The sequence below is a fragment of the Lissotriton helveticus genome, chromosome 2_1, assembly GCF_964261635.1.
Source record: "Lissotriton helveticus chromosome 2_1, aLisHel1.1, whole genome shotgun sequence".
In the NCBI taxonomy this organism is placed as follows: domain Eukaryota; kingdom Metazoa; phylum Chordata; class Amphibia; order Caudata; family Salamandridae; genus Lissotriton; species Lissotriton helveticus.
Window position 1 is genome coordinate 768,396,249 of NC_136059.1, and position 23,103 is coordinate 768,419,351.

General features: G+C 48.0%; 1 protein-coding gene across 1 annotated transcript in view; it reads left to right on the plus strand.

The window, feature by feature from the left end:
- The window catches only part of FER (FER tyrosine kinase), a 1,039,778-nt gene that overhangs the window by 596,258 nt on the left and 420,417 nt on the right, over window positions 1-23,103 (plus strand). The window contains exon 12 of the mRNA XM_078675464.1: window positions 1,507-1,629. Coding sequence (XP_078531590.1) covers window positions 1,507-1,629 — 123 coding nt within the window. The remainder of the gene's footprint in view (window positions 1-1,506; window positions 1,630-23,103) is intronic.

A 23,103-nucleotide genomic window follows, 5' to 3' on the forward strand; every position in this document is an offset into this window, starting at 1 on the left:
CAGTGACTCTAGACTTCCTTGTCCATTGGTTTCTTTACCTGTTACATATGTACTGCACCACTTTATCCACCAGAACCTGCTCTTAGTGCTATGGGTGACATATGTCTTCAGGTTCTAAAATGTCTGACCGTGTGCACTTGTCAGGGTCCCCTGATTCTCCAAACTGTGCCATTCAGAACCAAAACCAGTCTTCTTGGACCTGGTTTTTACTTCAACTCTTCGTCCTACCCCCTTTGAGAATTCCTTTACCCGGGCTGATCATGAGAAGTTTCACATAAGGGCAGGTTAGCGAATTCAGAGGACTAAAGCTTCAATCCTTCCTGGGAAAGGTGTTATAATAGATTCAAAGGATTTACTTGAGAAAGCCTTCCTCGGCTAGTCTCGATTGAACAGTTGCCCCTTATGGTCATACTTCCTCTTAGCCTTCCAATTGTAGTAAGCCCCAGAGCCCGTTGAGATTCTGGGGGCATTTGGGCCCAAGATTCTTCCCTCTGAGCAAGGGGTACACTGTGACATAGCCTTTTTTACTGAGGACTAGAAGGCCTCTGTCTGTCCTTAGTCAAAAGAAAAATGCACTTGTTCTTTAACTACCTCCTCAAAGAGGTTCTCATTCCTGTGCCCTGCCAAACCAGAGCAATTATGGGGTACAGGTGCCTGTGTGCATACCTGTCAGGCAAACCACTGTTACATTATTCTGTTGAAGGGTAACTCCCCCACCCGTGCCTAAAAACAGCATTGATTCTGCTTTTGCCTGCCATAAAACCAGTGTTCTTCGTCTGAGGCAGTCTCAGTGGGAGTTAGCGAGGAAACCCTATCAGGACTCAAGGGAATCATAGATGTCCAAAGGCAAACCAGCTTGCTGTTGGTTCACAGACTCTGCTGACTTGTCTTCCGCTAATTCTGGAATAAAGGATCTGGGCAGAGGAAAGAAAGTACTAACGAGTGTGGTGCATCTAGATGCCCTTCGATGGGCTGCAACTAGTTCCAGTCCCCTCACCTTGCCAGATGCCGAACTGATCAGAGACACCAAGGATTCCCCCACCTCACCCTGGCAATGTGCTCCGGCTGTGCTAAACAAGACACTCTCAGTCGGAAGCGCTTCCATTGGACAGTGTGCAATACCTTCAAATTTGTCTGAAATCGCGACAACATTTCATGCTTTTCAAATGATGACACTAATCTATATCTAAATCCAGTCCGCCTTCACAACCTGCCCTTTGATCTCAGAATGTTCTAATCTATGAAACTGGCCAAAACAAATGCTCTGAAAGGCATTATGCTTTAAAAAAATGTAATCTTCAGGGATTTGTGTAATCTCCAGAACATCCTTACAGTTAGCATTGTATCCAAATCACTGATTGTCTTGGAAGAAGTATAGATTGTACCAGCTATGCTCCATTAGCTAGCATTTATTGCTTATAAGAGTGATTCTTGCACTAATTAATAATTTTTTCTGTGTTCTGTAATTTAAAAGCAATCAACAATATGCTTGTTTTACCTTTGCAGAATCAGTACCGATTTGAAGGAACTGGCTTTCCAACCATTCCACAACTTATAGAACACCACTACACAACTAAACAAGTTATCACAAAAAAATCGAACGTAGTTCTGCTCAACCCTGTTGTCAAGGTAAGTTTGCTTCTTTTACCAGTCTTCTTGGAGTGTTCATAATCGCATGTTCGCTTGACTGAGAAAGAGCAATCAGATGTAGACTTACATTTGCATGTTTAACTGTGGAAAGTAAGGTGGGCTTCATCTTTAATGATGATGCCAGAATGGTTGGTAAACCTATCAGTGTTTTTTTAAATGTTATTCTGTTTGTTACTTTTATATAGCTCTAACACTACCGTAAGGCTGCTTAAAAATGCAGTACAGAATCGGGAGGTAGGCTAACAGTGAAACAGGTGGGAGCATCAGAACCCAAGAGTCATTCTAGTAGCTATTAGCTGATGTTTGAAACTGATGATGCAGTCCTGTATGATACAGATAAGCGTACATACCTAGGTTTCCTGAAACTTTGAAAGTCTGCTTTGAGACTGAAGGATAAAGGCAGCAATGGGGTGACATCAGAATGGGTAAGATGTGTTCATTGTGTTTTCATCGAAGCATAAGCCTGGCATCCTCATACTGTGCTCTTTGGAGCTTGATTATCATTTTGTGAAGGAGACCTGCATAGATTTAATCAGTGGTGATTCTGAAGAAGACCACTGGTTAGACAGAGGCCACCTATGATACAAGACTAGCATATTTCAGTCTTTTACTTTCAAAAATGGCAGAAAACATTTACACTACATTTTGATATGCTAGTATAAAAGAATCAATAAATAATTTACAATACTTATTGATAAAACATAGTTTCTCATTTATTCCTTCTTTGGTATGTCCATTTGGATCTACATTAATTTCCTCAAAGAAAAATCTGCTGTCTTCCAAACTGACCTAAGCCCCTGTAGGCCTGCACTATTAACTCAGTAAATGCAATTGGAATATTGAAGCTTTGATAGTCTGATGAGGTATAAGATAAACCTCTTTTGCAGGATCGGGAGCGGTGTTTACCTCAAGAACGTATACGGGAATATGCCTCTAACAAACTCACATTTTCAATAAATCAAACTGCAGAATTAATTAAATAAGCCCTCTTGCGATGAAGTACAAGTTAGAAGCCATGAAGGTTTATTAAAAATGTAAAGGGCACAATATAGTCAGTCTCAAAATTAGTCAATAATGCATTTAGGGAATTATCATTATGCTCAGTCATATGGAGCAAAAAACTCAGAAGTATGCTAAATCCTAAGTTTGAGACAAGCTTACAAGGGTGTACCCTGTAAGAATCAAGAGTTGATTCATTGTTCACCTCCAAAATGATCTTTTCATAATTAAAGGCACAGTTGAAAACCATACAGTCACCATTAAGTGAGCAGAATATTGCAAGAATCAACCAATCAGAATTAAAAGCAACAATACCAAGCACTATCCCCTAAATAAATAATTATCTGAAAGAGACACGTTCGTGATAGGTTCCTTACCTTAGAATATCCCCAGGCGTCAGACTGGATCCGGAAAGTTTTGCTTAGCAGTACCCCTTCGTGTCAGTAGGTGACGTCCTGCGGCTCCGCGTCCGTCGCTGGCGTCATATGCGCCGAGATGATGTCACGCAGACGACTTAGGCACCACCCATGCCACTGGCGTCAGTTCCGCACCAGTAAGCGCAGATCCGGTTAGAGCACGTATCTTAGTAATTTTTTACTATCTTCTTGAGACTTTTGTCTTGTTTGGTTTTCTCTGGTGCTAGTGGGGATGCCTGGTTTTAAGTCTTGCAGGACCTGCCGTCGCAATATGTCGGTGGCGGACCCTCATGACGTCTGTCTCTACTGCCTGGAGCGCGACCATGACTCCTGGTCCTGTCTGGACTGTAGGGCTATGGCCCTGAGGGAACAATGCCGGAAGTTGTTTGAAGTTTATCACTCGTCCCTGCGCCGTTCGAGATCCAGGGGTCGTTCCCATGACCGCTCGTGGAGTTGTCACCACCACTCCTCTTCCCCTTCGGATTCGGGTAAGAAACGGCACAAAAAGAAGTTGAAGAAGCGTTTTCGCTCTCTGACGTCCCCCCGTCGGTCCCCGGATGCAGCAGGGGGACAGGGGCTCTGCCCCTGCAGCTCCTTGGAAGCCTGGGAGTCCTGTGGCCTTACCCGCCTTACCCGGTCCGTCGGCGACTCCCGCACAAATGCAAGAATTCCTTACTGCCATGGACCGCCTGTTTAGGCTTTAGGCTCCCGCCGGTGCACCTTCGGGCCCCGCGGTCCAGTGTCCGGATCCTGCTGGTCTGTCGACTCCTTCGGCGGATCCAGCCCCTGCGCCGCCAGAGGCTCCGGCGCTGCAGGATCCTGCGCCCCTGGCTCCGGCCTCGGCGTCAAGAGGTCCCATGCTGCGGGCTCTGCCGGCGCCGCCGCAGTGGATACCGCTGGTTCTGCCTCTGCCCCGGTTCCCAGAGGGATTTGCCCCCGCCTGGGATTCGAATTGGGAACCAGCACCGGCTCGGCCGGCGCCGTTCCCGGCGCCGTTTCTTCCTTCACCGGTCCCTGCTCCGAGGCCTATGCCTGCGGCGCCGCCAGAGGATGATGACTGGGAAGGGTTTGAGGACCCGCTTGCTTGTCAGTGTGATCCTGAGCAGGACTGGGTGGACGACTTAGAGGAGACCGGTGGCCTCGACTTCTCCTTTGATCTGGGGCCTTCCTCTCCCCCACCCACTATAGAGGAAGGCGCCTCGTATACAGTGGTGCTCCGTCGGGCTGCTGAGGTCCTTAACCTCGATCTCCCCACAGTGACCCTGAATACGAATCTCCTCACTGAGGTGCTCCAGCCAGTGTCCACTTCATTGGAACCGCTGCTGCCCTTTAATGATGCCCTCACCAAAGTCTTGTTAGGCCCTTGGCCACGACCCGCCACGGTGGCCCTGTGGATAAGAACGTCGCCAGGCATCATCGCCCGGCGCTGGGTGACCCTGCCTTTTTGACCACTCATCTTACACCCAAAAGTCTGGTCATTCAAGCCTCTACGTCTCAAAGTGCCTTTCCCACGGCTCTGCCGGATGAGGACTCTAAAAGTTTGGAGCAGTTTGGCAAGCGGTCGTTCTCTTCGACCAGCTTAGACTGCAGTCAGTGAACATCGCATGCCTTCTGGGCCGCTATTCTCACGCGGTTTGGGATACCGTTGCTGAGGTGTTGCCTCAGTTCCCGGAGGAGGTTCAGGCTGTTCTGTCTCAGGCTCTGGCTGAGGGTAAGGACGCGGCTAGGTTCGCCATTCGTTGTGGCTTGGACATTGCGGACTCCCTCATAGGGCAATCTCCACCGGGTTCTCCCTGGACGTTCAGAGCTCGCTCATGGATATGCTTTTTGACGGCACTCACCTGTTTGGTGACATGGCCAACACTGCCCTAGAGCATGTTAAGGACTCTCGAGCTATGGCCAAGTCCTTGGGGCTTTCCACCACGCGCCCAGGTACGTCTACCTTTCATTCCTTTCGTGGCCATGGAAGAGGTGCCCCTGCCCGTTCGTTCAGCCAAAAGCCTGCACAGACCAAAACTCAGCGCGCCCGTGGAGGCCGCTGGGGTGGCTCTGGGGGCCGGCGTGAGAGTCAGCCCACCTTCACCCCCCGGGACGTCCACCTCGAAACCTTCCTAGTCTGAGCTGCAGGTCGCACACCACGCCGTTGGGTGGCAGGATTCAACATCACCTTCCACACTGGTATTCTGTCACTTTCGACAAGTGGGTGCTGCAACTCGTCCGGAGAGGTTACTCCCTCCCCTTCGAGTCTACCCCCCCACCTCCCAGCCATGCCACCTCCGTTCCACCGCATGTCGGGGATCACTTTGCACTTCTCCAACAGGATGATATGGCCCTCTTGTCCAAGGGGGCCATTGAGCGCGTTCCTGGGCCAGAAGTAGGACGTGGTTGTTATTCCCACTACTTTCTGGTCCCCAAGATGGACATGGCGGGCTTGCACCCCATCTTGGACCTCAGGGACATCAGTCGCTTCTTCCGGAAGGAGAAGTTCAAGATGTTGACTCTGGCTCAAGTCTTGGCCGCCCTCGACCCTGGAGACTGGATGGTAGGGTAGGACTTGCAGGACGCATATTTTCACATCCCCGTTCCGCTGGCGTTCCCTGCGGTTCACGGTAGGCCAAGAGCATTTTCAGGTTGCTGTGCTCCCCTTCTGCCTTTCCAGCGTCACTCGGGTGTTCACGAAAGTGATGGCGGTGGTCGCAGCTCATCTGCGCAGGTCAGGGGTGTCAGTCTTCCCCTACCATCGACGACTGGTTGTTGAAGGTGGGCTCACCCCCAAGCAGTTGTCACCCACCTTCAGACTACGGCCGACCTCCTGCATTTGCTGTGGTTTTCCATCAACGTGCCGGAGTCGCACCGAGTCTCTCTTAGAAGCTCCCCTTCATCAGAGCGGTTCTGGATTCGACACGGTTTCGGGTTTATCCTCCCGAGCAGCAAGTCTGGGATATTCAGGCTATGATTCAGATCTTTCAGCCTCTATACCGGGTTTCAGTCAGGATGACCCTCCAGCTCCTAGGCCTGATGGCCTCCTGCATCCTGCTAGTGCAACACACCAGGTGGCATATGCTGGCTCTGCAATGGGACCTGAAGTTCCAGTGGGCTCAGCATCAGGGCAACCTGTCAGATCATGTCCAGATCTCGGAGGGCACTGCATGACTCTTGCAGTGGTGGCTTACGAATCGCGATTGGGTCAATAGCAGCTCTCTCTCCTTTCCCCAACCGGAGCACACAATGTTGACAGATGCGTCCCTCCTGGGATGGGGAGGCCACTTGGGAGAGGCGGAGATCAGAAGCCTCTGGTCTCCGGCGGAGTCCCGGCTCCACATCAATCTTTTAGAGCTTCGGGCGATCCGTCTGGCACTGAGGCATTCCTTCCCTCTGTCCGGGGAAGTGTAGTGCAGGTGTTCACGGTACCACTGCCATGTGATATTGCAACAAGCAGGGCGGAGTGGGGTCCTGGGCCCTTTGTCAGGAGGCTCTACGCCTTTGGACATGGTTGGAACGTCGGGGCATTACCCTGGTGGTTCAACACCTGGCAGGTTCTCTGAATGCCAGGGTGGTCTAACTCAGCCGTTGGTGCTTGATGGATCACGAATGGCGTCTAAGCCAGGACGTGGTGCAAGGTCTCTTTCTGCAGTGGGGAGAGCCTTGGTTAGATCTATTAGCCACAGAAGAGAAGGCGGCCCTCGCTCGGCAACGCTTTTCGTCGCGAGTGGAGCTGCTGTCTTTTGTACACCTTTCCGCCTATACCACTTCTGCCCAGAGTGCTGAAAAAGATCAGGCGCGACCGGGCCCAAGTCATTCTTGTGGCTCCGGATTGGGCACGAAGATACTGGTATCCCGAGCTAGTCAATATGGCGATCGATCCCCCCAATCCGACTGCCTCTTTGGGAGGATCTTCTGTCGCTGCAGCAGGGGACGGTCCTTCACCCGAACCTGTCCAGCCTCCACCTCCATGCGTGGAGATTGAGCGGCGACAGTTGACAGCTTTCGTTCTTCCTTCCAAAGTCTGTGATGTCATTCTGTCAGCCAGGCGTCCCTCCAAGAAAACAGTATACGCCTGCAGGTGGAACAAGTTTGTGGCATGGTGCACGGATATGTCTGTGGATCCTCTTTCTGCACCTCTTTCCGAGGTTCTTCTGATCCTTCTTTCCTTGGCCCAGCAGGGCTCTGCTCTGGGCACTATCAAGGGTTATCTTTCTTCCATCTCCGCCTTTCTATGGCTTCCTGATCAGCCTTCTCTTTTTAAGTCCCCGGTTGTTAACAGTTTCCTGAAAGGCATTACGCTCATGTTCCCTCTAGTGCCGTTCATAATTCCTCAATGGGACTTAAACCTTGTCTTGACGTATCTGATGTGCGCTCCCTTTGAGCCCCTCCATAACTTTCCTTCGCATCTTCTCTCTCAAGACGGCTTTCATGGTAGCTATCACCTCTGCCAGAAGAGTGAGTGAGCTCCAGGCCCTTTCTTCTACACCTCCTTTCCTTTCTGTTCATCCAGACAAGGTGGTTTTAAGGACCCGATATCTGTAAGAGACATTAGTTAGTGATAGATTCCTTACCGCCCCGCCCATCCTCCCCGTTCTGCGAACTGATTACTAGGGTTAAGGTCATCCCTTTCAGGGCCCTAGTTTTCAATGCACCAGTGGCCAGTATCTTGCACGGCTCTGCATTCCTGGCGCGGAAAGTCATGTACAGAACTGACGTCAGCGTGCATGGGTGGCGCCTAAGTAGTCTCCGTGATGTCATCTTGGCGTATACGACACCAGCGACGGACGCAGAGCCGCAGGACGCCACCTACTGACGCGCAGGGGTGCTGCTAACAAAACTTTCCAGACCCAGTCTGACGCCTGTGCTTATTCTATGGTAAGGAATCTATCACTAACTAATGTCTCTTACAGATATATCGTTACACAAGTAGTAACTTGTGCATTAGTCCCCTCTTGACCTAATGTCATTGGCTGTGACAAATCAAGTTACACATAAAACAATGATATTTCTACAGGGCTGGGAGCAATATGATAGATCGCAGTTTTTTTGTAAATTCATCCAAAGGCCAGAATAGGAACCAAAGATGTCTAGGATCAGAAGCGCCCTGGGGCCCGAACCTCTAGATTGTCCAAGAATAGGTCTTTGTTGGCATATAACGAAATTGTATCGTACAGCCCCTCGGACCACTGAAACCCTCACTCATGCAGCTAGAGGTTCAATTACTAGCGCAAACAGGTAGAGGGGACATGGTGCAACCTTGATGGGAGCCTCTTTCCACCGGGAACCACTAACATTTTAATAGTATGTTTAAAGTAGACCTGTGAATTCTCATTAGTCACTGTTTAGTTGTGCTATAACACCTCTACTCTTTGGAAGCTCACCTGCACCAACTTCACAGAGGGTAAAGTTGTTTAAACACAATCTACAACTTTAAAGTAGCATTACTGTACTGCACCAAAGTGGTAACGTACTCGGGTGATGTATCTTGGGCCTCAGTCGCATGTGGTACCCGAATCATCAGCCTTTGATCTTTCAGAAACAGGATTTTACGTTGTTGCTGCACCATGTGCACAGGTGCTACCCTGAACTGTCCGGTACAGAAGTAGCTCTAGGCTCCTTGTAACATTTTGGCCAATGTGGCCTATTTGTGTGCATAGGTTGAGACAGTCTGCTAGATACTCCATAGTCACTCACGGCTGCAGGATGACTTTCTGGCCTTTTATTTTCATTGTCCGGGTTCCGGACTCATTACTGAGAAATGTAAGTTCCATATTTTCTTCTGGCGTAAGCCCAATGTCTCTTTAAAACTGCACTGGATAACCCTGCGGAATTAAACCCTTGTCCCAAAGTATAAAACGATTTAAATGAGTGACTTTAGTCATCCTGGAAACCCCGAGGCATCTCTTTGTAAGATTATATTGTAGAACGTGCCACCGACTTTGGTCAGCTGCCATGCAGAGATATGGGCGAACCTACTCCTCGCGCTTACTGGGGACTCGAATGAGAAGCTGCCTGGACACTATCCAAACGGAAGTCGGTGGACCTGCAGAGGATACAACCCTCCTAACGCAGACTGTTGAATTGGAGAAGTGTGGCTCACTGGTTAGAGCAGGCAGACCCTGAAGCAGAGGTCAGACCCGGGACCAGGGTTCAATTCCCGACGCGGCTGGGTCTCGAGCTCAAATGTCCACGGACTCGATAATTCTCGCTTCGGTGCCTGACCTAATCATGGGTTCACACTCTGCAACTCTGGGCATTAAGCTTGCTTAATCTCCACAACGGCCCCCGCGGCGGGATGCCTGGCTTTCACCTTGGGGCTATCACCTGTAGGGGCTATCTCACAGGGAAAAGCCAGGACGGGTTCCCAAGGCAAAGCGCTTAGAGACCCCTGGGTTATAAGCGCTATATAAATCCAAACATACATACATAAGAGCAGGCTAGCCTGATTGACAGGGCCACCCAGTCCAAGCACACGGTCTGTGTCTACTCGGAACATATTCTATCTAGGGTATTCGTGTTGCCTGGGGAGACCCTGAGTTCTGAATGAGGATGTTGTTTTGCCGCAGTTTACTCAAAATGTTTTTTTTGTCTTTTCTTGACTGTACAGTTTTGACTGGTGATAAAAACGTTTGCAGACTTCCGGCAAAGCTTTGTTTTCTTTCCTAATACCCATAGAAATATTATTTTATAAAGTGCCTTAAAATCGACCAGTTTTGACAAAACTCTTCAGAATTTTAGTTAGGTAGTGAAACATACCTCCGCCACCAACCCTCCTCCAGGGGGGGATAGGCTGGGGACTTACACAACTGCCCCCAAATTCTACCTAGTGACAGCATGCCAGGCTCACTAAGTGCATTTGGGGGTAGGCGTCTAAGATGTGTGACCCCGCAAGGTCTCCTGCGGCCACCCATAAGCGGTCTATCTGTAACTCACAACTCCCACTGCTTCAAGTGTGGGGGGGGGATGTCACTCTGGGCCTCCGTCCCAGCAGTGAATAAAAACTAACTTGTAAACGCTGTAGGGCCCCATATTGATGTCCTTTACTTTATAGGCAGAAGCACTGATCGTTCTCAACAACTATCCTTTAAGGAATTCCATGCCAGCTAAATAGTCTTTGCTAACATTCCAAATGATTCTTCCATTCCATCACAGTATTTTTTTCCCTGATGCTGGCATCGCAATGGCGGCACCGGCTGAAGATGCCAGCACCAGTTGTTTGGAGCGGAATTAAAATGGCGATAGGTAGCGCTTTTGGTAAGTCTCACACCTTCATAAGGTATTGAAGGAAAAGAAACCTCTTATGAAAAATAGATGGAGGCTGGAAAAACAAGTATACAGACAGGGATAGATAGCCTGGATCTTCGGGGCAAGCGACAAAACAACACTATCGTGTTATAGTGAAGAATTTGTAAAGCACGAGAGCTCTCATTTTCACTGGCTTACGTGTTTTCACTCGTTCGTACTTGAAACACGCGTGATGCCTTGATGCTAGTAAAATCAGTTCCTCTATATGCGAACAAATTCAGGGCAGAAATTTCAATGCGGAGAAATTCAATCCCAGTCTGTTATTTTCTTTTTCAATCGCCGCTCTCAGACAGACAGCGCCTGAAAGGACGCAGACCTTTGGTGATTGTCTCCCTTGTGCTCGCACATTACTTGGAAATAACCTGCTCCGCGGGTCACACTTCCATTTACAAAATATCATATCCACATGTATTGATTCGTACAACAACAGGGTTTCTGCATCGTCTTTCAACGAAGAAGCCTGCATGGGGCAAAGAAAGAATTGTGCGCCAGAGGATGCTTGCGAGCTGATCACTGCAGCATTATTAGATCCAAGAGGAGCCTCTCCCCCTCCCCCCTTGCTTGCTGTGGTTTCTACATTCAAAACCGACTCCTCGTAGGTAATGATATCCCCTGTTGCTCTTTCTTTTAAACGTCATTTCACTCATATTCCTTTAAGCTCCGAGATTGGGAGTTCGTGTCCCTGGCACGTGCGCACTCACAGAAATATAGACCTAAGCAAATACTCTTGCTGAATTTTACAAAGGAATTTTGCTCTAAAAGTACTCATGTCACTCATATTAGTTCAAAAAGTCTAGTTTTTCTGAAATGTATTGATGGGGGGGCGGGGTGGGGGGCGTTGTGGCAGCCTTAAGTTGAATCAATTATAAGGGAATAATTGGTATTTCTCCTCTGCATATGCTGATCAGCCTTTCCTAAGTTTTCTTCCTCTGAAGACACTCTTCATTCGGTATTGAATCTCTGCGTTTAATTCCAAGGGATGGGGGGGGGGGGGGCTCCACAAAGGTTTCAGTATTTGACACCATCACATGTTCACAGTGCATTGCTAAAATGTGAATAAAGGGAACCAAAGCTCATATTTTAGCCACTCCCTTCAAAGCGGTTGTATGACACAGGCACGCATGGCTAAACCACGTGTGCCCTACAGGGCTGCCAGAACAACACATGCATCTTAACAATACACTCCTTTACCACGCTGTAAAGATGTATATTTCCGTGATACCGACTAGACTACTGCTTGGTTGTAGTAAAATTCACGAAGATGTTTATTCAGGTATAAGCTTCAACACCACGAGTATGCGTCCTTCCTCTCTGAAGTCCAAACGGCAAACTGCTAAGTTTTACCGTTCGCACTACAGAGGCCAAGGCTGCATCCTCAAGAATACACTTTTAATAATAAACATGTTGTCTAGCCTGCATGCGCACCTAACAGCAAGTGTGCAAATGCAGTCAGATACATAACATAACAATTGTACACGCTAAGAATTGTGCACGCGATTAGTGCGTGAATAACAATCAGTCAGTACTAAGTATTACACACGCGTGCCTTTACCACACAATTTTGTGGTAAAGGCATGACTGGTAAAGGGATATGTATGGTAAAGATCACAACCCTGCCCTAAGCCCTAAAAACAACCACGGTCCCCCCTGAGCCCTAAACACAACCACGGTCCCCCCTGAGCCCTAAACACAGCCCTGAACCCCCTCCAGAGCCCTAAAAACAACCCGACCCCTGAGTCCAAAAAAAACAACCCTGACCCCCCCCCCCTAACCCTAAAAATAACCCGACCCCCCCAAAGCCCTAAAAACACCCTGCATGAGCCCTGAAAACAACCCTCCCCGAGTCCTAAAGACAAACCCGACCACCCTCCCGAGGCCTAAAACCTACCCCGCCCCTAAAACCTACCCCCTCAAAACCGAGCCACACTTACCAGACCACGTCCCGGAGCTTCCTCTCCTGTTCCATCCTCTTCCTGTGCCCGGCTATCCGACTCTAGACCGCCCACTGCTTAACCACTCATATCTGTGGTTAAGGCTTATGTGTGGTTAAGGCTTGTGCGTCATTGAGGCAAGCGTGGTTCGACTTGCGGGGAAACGGTTTGCGTGCCTCAGCCCGCGTTGTAAAGGCAGTTTCCCCTTCAAAGCGTGAGATGCCTTACTTAATAACATGGGAAACAAAAGGGAGTGACCCCACTGACCAGTAGACAGGATTCCAAAGGACTCAAACCATTTACTCAAACCAACCATATGAATCAGTCTTGCACATTTCTCATGCATATATGTAAATTAATTAATGAACCCTGAAAAACAATTGGCGAATTATCCAATCACACATATAGCTTATCTCTATGAAAATTATTTTTATGGATACTCATAAAAAAAAAAAAAAAATTGCCTTTAAAATTTCAGAGCAACACAATATCACAAGCGTGTTTACACAAAATGATATTACAAATATAAATATATCAAAATATTAATGTTATGTTATATAAATGTGTGTTATATACATTTTGCCTGATGCAAAGAATGTGTACAGTGCAGATCACAGAACAGTATTTCATGTGCAATGCCCTGGAGAGTTCGATCAGAATTCGGCACTATTGCGGATCGACTGGTGTTGAGAGGTCACACAATTTAGATTCCTGCCTCACTGCAAGGAGAGTAATTGTGCTGACACGCCAAGTATATCAAGGTGTTGTTAAAATAAAGAATACATTAATGGAGAATGTGTGGTTTCCTTGCAAGGACTGGATGGGGAAGAAGGCCATGTGGAGCTGCTGGCCGTGCCAGTTAACTAGCTTTGTGGAGCAACCAGCCCCAGCTCACCAAAGAACCATGTAACATACCATGGACCAAAATAAGGGCAGATTTCTGTCTGTTGACAGATGGACGGTAGGCTGTAGTGTAGATTGACGCACACACCAAGTTTCCTGCTAGCACTGCTCAAAGGTGCTCCTCGTTATAACTGTGAACTCGTTCTTAGGCATAATGCCTTTCCAGGACATGCACATTGGTAGTCAGGCAGATCTTATCATCGCTACTGAAGCCAAAACCAGCGTTGAAGCGCACTTCCTACCATGGTTCAGCCGGGAGTCTGTGCGCTATACAGGAGCCGGAATTGCGCTAATCCCAAGCACAAGCATGTGACTCGGGCGAGATCTATAATTAAACAGCGGCCGGAGGCCAGACGGCAGCCATAATTCCTGAAGTCTCACGAGATGATTCGGTGCATGAACCAAGCGGGTATTGTATTTTTTGTTTTGTGCATGAATGTTCAAGCCCTCCAAAATTCAATGCGCAAATTATGTTTTCCTGGAAGTGTTTGTGATAAACGCGTAATATGGTTCGTTACGGCTGTTACGTTCTATCTGGGGATGTCCTGACACAGCATGAAGAAAGGTGTAGTACCGGCCCTGGAAAATAAGTGCCGGTGCTAAGCACAGGAAACTCTGGCACAAGTTAAGCTCAGGGTTTCAATACTATCTGCCTCCCTAGTTTGTCCTGTACGAAGCTTGTACGAGGGACGTTAATCCTTGATTTCTTTCACATATGAGCCATTCTAGTTCGGAGCCCGTTTTTTTCTTTACAAATGTCCTTTCCACCTACTGGTGGCACCCGGTGAGGAATTCCTGCCTTTTGCAGGTATTATTCTTCCTCTTAAACCTTTAATGACATATTGTGGTTCCCGTTATTTGGGACATATGTTACTTTGTGACTCTATTGAGAGTTCGCCGCCTGTTGCTACAGGGTGTTCCTAATTTCTGAAGATGTTTTTTCTACCCAAGTTCATTCTATATGGGGTATTTTGCTTGCATTGTGCGGATGCACTGTTGCACCATCTTCTATATGCCTTATAGGCATTCCTAGATATGTTTCTGGCACTTTAGTATCCATTAAAAGGGATTTCAATGTATGTGCCTTTGGAAACATATTAAGGGGGTTTCTGCTTTGCACCAGCTCCCCCATGGGTTATTCCTTAAACTCTATCTGGCCTTCTTCTTTCCCTTGGTGAGGCAGTGGGACGGATGGCATAGTCCTTGGCCTACTGTATATTGTACGCTCCTGTCCTGAGCAGTGTTCCCGCTTAGGTCCTTTATTAGTGCTGCTCTCGCTATGCAGTGGCAGGAAAGACTCCGGCCACTGATCTCTCAGGATTCCTTTTTGCGGAATATTGTCTGTATTTCGGCTGTGGGTGGACCGGTGCCACCACCCTTGCTGTCTTTACTCTTCTTCATCCCTGCGAGAAGCTGTTCTTACTTTTCGCTGTAGGAAATACCTTGTACCTTTGTTACCACAGGTAACAATTCTGTGACAATTCAGATAACAAACTCGACAAACAACCTCGACGTTTAGTTAGTCTTTTGGTTGTTCTTCAGATGTCGCCATCTGACCCCTTTCTTTAGTGTTCATGGCTGTATTTTTAATCTTAAATTTCCTTCTCAAATATGTGTTCCTTGAACATTGTTTAATTCGCTTTTGGGATTGGTACACTGTAGGAAGCTGGCTCTGTATATACTATACCAAAGTAAGGTATAGTGTGCACAGAGTCCAGTGGATCCCCAGAGGTATAGCAGAGGCTAAATTAGATAATCACTAACAGTTCTCTTTGTGGTAGAGTGGTCGAGCAGTTAGGCTTATCAGAAGGGTGTGCTAAGCATTTATTGCATTCACTCAATTAAGACTGATGGCACACACTCAAAGACCGAATCCAGACAAATTAGGTAAGTATAAAAAGGTATAATTACATTTTATTTCTAGAACCAAGCAGGCCTTGGCACAAGTAAGTAAAATATACCTTAAAATGCAGAACTTTACAAGGAAATGCACTTGTGAATGGAATTGGAATCGTTACATGTTTGTATTTGCTTTTAAAACAGTTTAGAATATAACTTACTTTTAGATTCTTTTTCAGTTACTTTAAGTATTTGTGGTGATATGCCGAGATATGACACACTGGGTCTTACGAAATACAGGTAAGTATGACAGGTTTGTGGGTAAAGCAAAGTTACTTTGTTTTTATACAAAAAGTCAGTTCAACACTTGGATCATTTTTGGAACAAAAATCATAAAATTGGTTCCTATGGGAGCAACTAAGGTTATCGATTTGCAGGTAAGTAAAGGATATCTTTTGGGAGTTACAACCTATGTTCAGTTAGACATTCAAATCGCTCTACCAAAGGCACTAGCGCAGCCTGGTGCTGAGTGCATGGTCCCAGTGTTAGCCAATGGGGTTTAGGTCAGGGGCTGCTCACGAGCAGGCCACCCATTTGTTGAAGCGAAGCTTCTGGGTTTAGGATCAGCATTGTAAGGCAACCAACCAGCACAGGAGCTGTACCACCATTGGCACAGAGGAGGCCGGATGCATAGGGCCAAGAAGACGTCGGGAGACCTGTGATTTCCAATGAAGATCTCTGGTTTGAAGAAAAAGCTGCAGGCTCGGGCAGGAATATTACCCGAAGGTGACCCACCAGCAAGAGAGGTAAGTTGGGTTCTTGGTGGATTCCTGGACACCGTCGGTTGGGCCACCCAAGGCTGTGGGGCAACTGGTGCAGGGGTGTCTTTAGGTATTGGATCTTCTTACCTGCTCCTGTTTGTGGGGACCCTCAGGTTGAGGCTGCAGGCATCCGTCTGAAGCTCGAGGTAGGTCGGGGATAACCTAATCCCAGGTCAGAATCGCTGGGAAGACCTCCTTGTGATGTTGGGCCACTTGATCTCGTGCCGTGGGCGTCGGGTGCAGAGTGGTGCAGACCAAGGAGCCGCTTGGATCTGGGTTCTGTGTTGGGAGTCTTTAGTTGTGCAAATCCAGTGCTCACAGGAGACAGAATCTTTTAGATGAAGGTAGGGCAGGTCCTCCGGGTTCTGGATGGCTGCTGGACACGCCAGGGTTTCATTGTGAGCAGGTCAGAGTCTGGATAGGCCGGTAGGACTGGGGCAAAGCAGTTGGTGTCCTCTTACTGGGTGAGCATGGCTTTTCGGTTCTTCTTTCTTCCTCGAATCTGAGGAGGAAACGTTCAGGGTCGCACCTAAACCCTAAAATTAGGGGTGCGACAGGAGTGTGCAGGTCATGACCAATAGGTCCCTTCCTTGAAGTGAGTACACCCCCTATTATGCCACCCTCCGGTGGGAGGGGGGCATGAGCCTCTCTCTAATTGGCTGTGTCCCGACAGCTACAAGATGGAGGGGACTGAGATGTGTGCTTCACCTCACCTCCCCAACCTGAACGGTGGAGTTGGCAAATGTGGGCACACCTCTCTTCCTCATTTGGTTTTCACATCAATTCTCCCACCCAAAGTGGGGGTCAGATCCGATGGGAGCCAGTTTCTGGGGGCAGCCAAAGGCAGGGTCCACTCACAATGGTGGCAGGCATTTGAAGCTTCCCCTTTGTGGACCCAGCCTATCCTGGGGGAGGAGGCATGACACCTCTGCCCAGGATGGGCTTTTGTTTCTGGACCCAGAGAGCGGAGGCCCTCTGCCAGGTGGTCCAAAAACCTGTCTGATGATGGCAAATGGCGGGTAGCCACTTAGGAACTAAACCAGGGCTGGTCATTTTCCAGGGGCATCTCTAAGATGCCCTCTTAGTGCATTTTACATTAAATCCCACACTGGCATCAGTATGGGTTTAATGTCTCGAAGTTTGCTACCAAACTTCCCAGGTTTCAGTAAAGCCATTATGGAGCTATAGAGTTTGTAATGTCCAACTCCCAGACCATATACTCATTATGGGTTTACTCCACTTACAATGTTTAAGAATGGACTTAAACACGGTAGGGGTACAGTGCTCATGCAACTGTACCCTCACCTGTGGTCTAGTACAACCTGCTAGAGGGGTGGCTTACCTAGGCCAAATGCAGTGGATTGCAGGCATGGCAAACAGGGATGTGTGCCATCTCGACACTTCACTTTTCTCTGCACCAGAACACGCAGCCTACAATGGCAGTGTGTGGGTGTTAAGGTGCAGGGACCCTAAGGGTGACACAATAGGTGCTGCAGCCCTTAGAGGCCTTTCTTGGACACAGTGTCCTTGGTACCCACGGAACCTTTTGCAAGGGACTTGCCTGTAGCCAGAGAAATGCCAATTGTGGGTACAAAGGTACAGCTTTATGAAAGAACACAAGCCCTGGTAACCTGATTGGCAGGGACCCAGGGCACATCAAGTCAATGTGCATCAAGTGTTAGTCAAAAAGTGGGGGTTAACCATGCAAAAAAGGTGCCCTTTCCTACATTCACAAGGAGGCTTGCCGCTCCTTTTAGACTCCTTTCCTGAGAGTTCTTCTCACGTCTTCTCAGGATAGGATAAGGTTTCTACCCCTTAGGAGATAGTTATACAACTTCTCCCTTATTTTACGGATTCATTCTGCTTGAAGGATTCTCTCTCCCTTCTTCTTGGAAGATGTGGGTCTTTTCTCCTCTATAGTAGTATAATCAACATTTTTTGCCAGGCCTGGATCCTGTCTCCTGTAGAGACATTCTTTCCTGGCCTTAATCATTGTTGTGCTTGTATGCACTGCAACTTCATCTGCTATTTCAATGTTTTCATTCTGGTAATTGGTCTTCGTATTTCCACTTTCGTGGGGACTCGGTCCCTTCACCACTTTGTACTCTGTCTTTTATCTAATGTTTCGGCCTGGTCCTCCTCTGTCTGATATCCCTTTCTAGTGAATTGGAGATTGGTTCTCAGTATAGGTCTTCTGTGTGTGGGTCTTTGTTTCAACTTGATTGTCTTATAGACCCAGGTGGTGATCTTCATTTCTCTAGTGAAGCAGGGTTTTCATACCTGCTTTTTTTCTGTTTGGATCATCTATCAACTGCCTGATTTAAACTTTTCAGTCAGTAGCATTGTTTTCATGTTTTGTTTGCTATTATTTTTCTGGGGTGTGTGTTGTCTCCACTCCCTCTATTCTCATATACTGTACTATGTTGCTGGTTACTCAGCTCTGCCTATATACGATGTATATGTGTGATAAATATTGCGAGTCATTATAATGGTGAGTTTCTTCAAAGGGCGTACATATCTACTTATGTAACTGCACCTTTCTTTGTGTTCCATTGGGAGATTAACTTGGTAGTTGCATGCACAATATTTTCTCCTTTCCTCCTCTGTGAATTCTACGTTGGATAGTCCCAGCGGGTTACCTTGTCTATAGAGGTGTCTTCTCCTCACATGAGTGGCCTTCCTCTGGTTGTTGCTGTTGTTTCCACAATACTCCTGATGCAGTATTAATTTGTGCTTTCTCCATTGTGGATATGTTCTAAGATCACTATTTCCCTGTGTTCTCAGGGCACATACTTGTTTTCTGCAATAAGGAACTCTGGCTCAGAAGTATTGTCTGTTGTCCTTTGACCTTCAGCCCCGTCCAACCGAGATTCGAATACCATCAAGGTAGATACTTCGAATTTGTATTTCTATGGAGTGTTGTCTACAACACTTTTTCCCCCTCCTTGGGTAATGTTTCCCCATACTTTTCAATGCTTTACTAACTTAAGTCCCCTATGGGCTTTACCACAGTCCTTCTGATGAAGCGTCTCCCTTTCCCCTCATATGTTCCTAAGGCAACCAGTCGCTCTATCTTACCACATACTGGCTAGTCTTATTGAGGGATCTTCAGTTGGATCAGTTCGCAGACTCTCTTCTGTGGTTGGTATTGCTTGGGCATTTAATTTAAAGGTAAGATGCGGCTAGATGTCTCTATCAGATAAATAAGTTACTTACCTTCGGAAACGCCTTATCTGGTAGAGACCGGATCGAGCTGCAAATTCCTTACCGACTCACCAATCCTCCCGATTCTGCGAGCTGGATTTTCCTATTATCTACAAGATCCCTTTCTGGGCATTCTATGCATTCATTAGGTCTGAGTAATTGTTTTGTCAAAAAGAATACTCTTTTTGGGTACACTGTTTGCATATGCAGTTTCTATAAGTGGTTTGCGTTTTAGGTGCGGCATTTAATCACGGAAGAAACTGACATCGGTGCTTCATGGAAGGGCTTATTTGGACTCTGTCGATGTCCCATCTGGTGGACGTCATCGCGACGGATTCACTCGATGCCATCTACCCACACGAAGAGGTACTGCTGTCGAAAAAAATAATCCAGATCCAGTCTGGCGCCTGGGGATAATTCAAATGTAAGGAATCTTCAGCTAGATTCTGTCTCTACCAGATAAGATATTACCGAAGGTAAGTAACTTATTCTATAGACTGGCTCTACAATACATTTATTACTAAGTAGAATTTGAAATTGAGAATAGTCGACAGACAGGAACATATTGCACAATATGGTTATGATGTGGTTGGAGTCTGTCACCTGTTTTGAAATCTGACCTTCTGTGCCTTCCACTGTATAGAACCTGCATGCTAAGCACAAAGGCTAATGTGCATACATGGCATTATATTCGTTTTGAAATTTCAAGTAAAAGGCATGGACTAATTTCTGGTCACAGTCTGAAGGATGTGTTTGCAAACCCCTGAGTGTCTAGAGATAGAAAAGCCCGCTCCTAACCATTTTGTCTTATTAAAACTGCTGGTAGAAAGGACGTAGGATTTGTACAACAAGAGTTTTGGTGCAAGGCATTAATTAATGGCCTCACACACTAAGTCTGAGCTAAGTGCAGTTAGCACTTAGATGCCTTGTCTTCATCTTTGTGGCTACTTAGACTGGTCAAGATAACAAGGAAAAGAACACAATCTCAGGACTTAATATAGTCATTACAGATTTTAATGCCACCCATGTGCTGTCAAAGCTCCACCTGGTGCCTCTCAATGTGAACATCCAGGAATATGACTTGGGTACTAAACAAAACGGGCAAGTGCACCATGCCTTGCAAGACCTCTAAAAGGATTGGCTATCCGGCAACAATTGATACATGGTGGGTGAAGATCAAAGTCTTGAGTAATGAGTACTTATTCTCATTAATCAAAGTACTCTGTACCTACTGACAAATATTATTACACAAGAAATAGCAACCATATGAGATGCGATTACAAGATAAGTCGTCCCTTGCAGGTTTAGTAGAAGCTACCTCTGCACGTAAGGCAAATAGTCCAACAGTAATAGCATAACATGGTTGATCATTGGGGAATGCATTCAGATGACTAATTAAATGACAACCATGGTAGCTTTCTGGCATTAAATAAATAACATCAGAAAGTAAGTCTTTATAACACAACCTGAATTGTCTTTCAGACATTATATTATGAAACAGTCATTAACTGCTACGTCTCTTGGTGCTAGTAGGAAATCTAACTGACTGAAAAGGAAGATGGTTATTTGTAAGGACACATGTGTCTTACATTTTTTTCTGAAGTAGGAATAGATGATTGTAGGTACTGGGTCTGAAGGAAGGAGATTTCATTGATGGGCAGCAGTTTAAGAGAAGGATTTAACTCCAGAGGAAGATTTGTTGGTCTGGGAGATGGCTGAGATCTTTGGGTGAGCAAAGCTCCTGCTGTGGTACATACTCTTTAAAGTGGGAGTTAAGGAAATTGACTGCAAGACCAACAATACATATGTACTCTGTACATTAACTTTTAAAGAGAATTCTCTTTTGGACATGAAGCCAGTGGAGATTGTGTAGTATAGGTTTGTCCAATGTATAAAAAGAAGCGTGTACAGCTGCCTGAGCTGCTTGCCTTTTTATGGATTGTGGTCTGTTGAGTTGCTTCTTAGGGAGAATGCTCTAAAGGGAATTGCAGTATCCTAGTTGTGATCCTATTGTGGCTGCTATAACTGATTTGTGAGCCTCCGAAGATAAAAGAGGAAACATGTTTTTCAGCCTACGTAGAGCGTTGGTTCTAGATGGCACTACTGCAGAGACCTCCAAGTTGAATTTTAGGGTTATGTTAATTTTGATTCTATGACTCTTAACAGAGAGATCTGAAAGAGACACGTTTGTGATAGATTCCTTACCTTAGAATATCCCCAGGCGTCAGACTGGATCCGGAAAGTTTTGCTTAGCAGTACTCTTGCACATCAGTAGGTGGCGTCCTGCGGTTCACTCACTGGCATCATCAGCGCTGAGATAAAGTCACGGAGAGTACTTAGGCGCCACCCATGTGCACTGACGTCAGTTCTTTCTTTTTCCTCGCCAGTAAGCGCAGATCCGGATTGAGCACGTACCTTGGTCTCTTTTTTACCACTATTTTGAGACTTTTATCTCCCCACTTTTCTCTTGGTGCACGTAGGGATGCCCGGCTTTAAGTCCTGATGGACTTGTCGCCGAAACATGTCGGTAGCGGACCCCCACGAAGTTTGCCTCTACTGCCTGGTGGCCGACCATGACTCCCGGGACTGCAGTGACTGCCGTGCAATGGCCCCAAGGCCTTGCGGGAGCCGTGTCGGAAGTTACTAGAGGTCCAGCATTCGACGCGTCGCCGCTCCCGGTCTAGAGGCCGTTCCCGGGATAGCTCGCGGGACCGGAACCGTGGCTCCTCGGACTCCAAGTCTTCACCTTCGGATTCCGGTAAGCATCCCCATAAAAAGAAGTCGAAGAAACGTGTTCGCTCTCCGACGTCGCTCCTCGGGGGCGGACGAGGGGGACAGGGGCCTCGCCCCTGCGGCTCCTCTGGAGCCGGAGAGTCCCGCAGCTCCTCTGGAGCTGGAGAGTCCCGCGGCCTATTAGCCATACCCAGGTCTGTCGGCAACTCCCTTTACAGGCCTCGGGCTCCCGCCGGCGCGCCTTCAGGCCCCATGGTCCCATGTCCAGATCCTGCTGCCCCGGCGGCTCTGTCACCGGCTCCAGCCCTGGCGCCACAGGATCCTGCGCTGCTGTCTCTGGCGCCACGAGGTGCAGCGTTGCCGGCTCCGGCGCCCCCCGGCGCCACCCTGTGCTCCAGCCCCGGCGCCGCACTGGGTGCCGTTCATCCCACCCTTGCCCCAGTTCCCAGACCATTTTGTTCCGGCCTGGGATCCGCATTGGGTGCCGGTCCGGCCCCGGCCGGTGCTGTTGACGGCACCGTTCCCGACGCCCTTCGTTTCCTCTCCGGCTCTGTCGGCGCGACTGGCCCCCTCTAAAACACCAGAGGCAGACGAAGACTGGGAAGGGTCCAAGGACCCACTTAAACGGCAATGTAACTCCGAACTCGATTGGGTGGACGACTTGGAGATGCAGGCGACCTCGATGTCTCTTCTGACCCAGGGTTCGCCTCTCCCCCGCTTACTATGGAGGATGGTGCCTCCTACATGATGGTCCTCCGTCGGGCTGCTGAGGCCCTCAACCTTGACATCCCCACGGTGGCCCTCAAGACCAACCTCCTCACCGAGGTGCTCTAGACAGCGTCTACTTTGGCATAGCCACTGCTTCCCTTTAATGGCGCCTTTACGGAGGTGCTCTCGGGCACTTGGTGGAGGCCGGCCATGGGGGCCCCGGTGGATAAAAACATCGCCAGACGCCAGCGACCGGCGCCCGCTTACCCTGCTTTCTTGACCACTCACCCTACACCTGAGAGCCTGGTCATTCAGGCCTCGACATCGCAGAGTGCCTTTCCCACGGCCCTGCCGGATAAGAACTCTAAAAGGCTGGACCAGTGTGGAAAGTGGTTGTTCTCTTCGGCCAGCCTCGGGCTACGGTCGGTGAATACCTCCTGCATGTTGGGCCGCTACTCCAATGCGGTGTGGGACGCCGCTGCTCAGGTGTTGTCCTGAGGAGGTGCAGGCTACCCTTTCTCAGGTGATTGCTGAGGGCAAAGATGAGGCTAAGTTCGCCATTCGGTGTGGGTTAGACAACGCCGACTCACTGGGCATGGCGATCTCTAC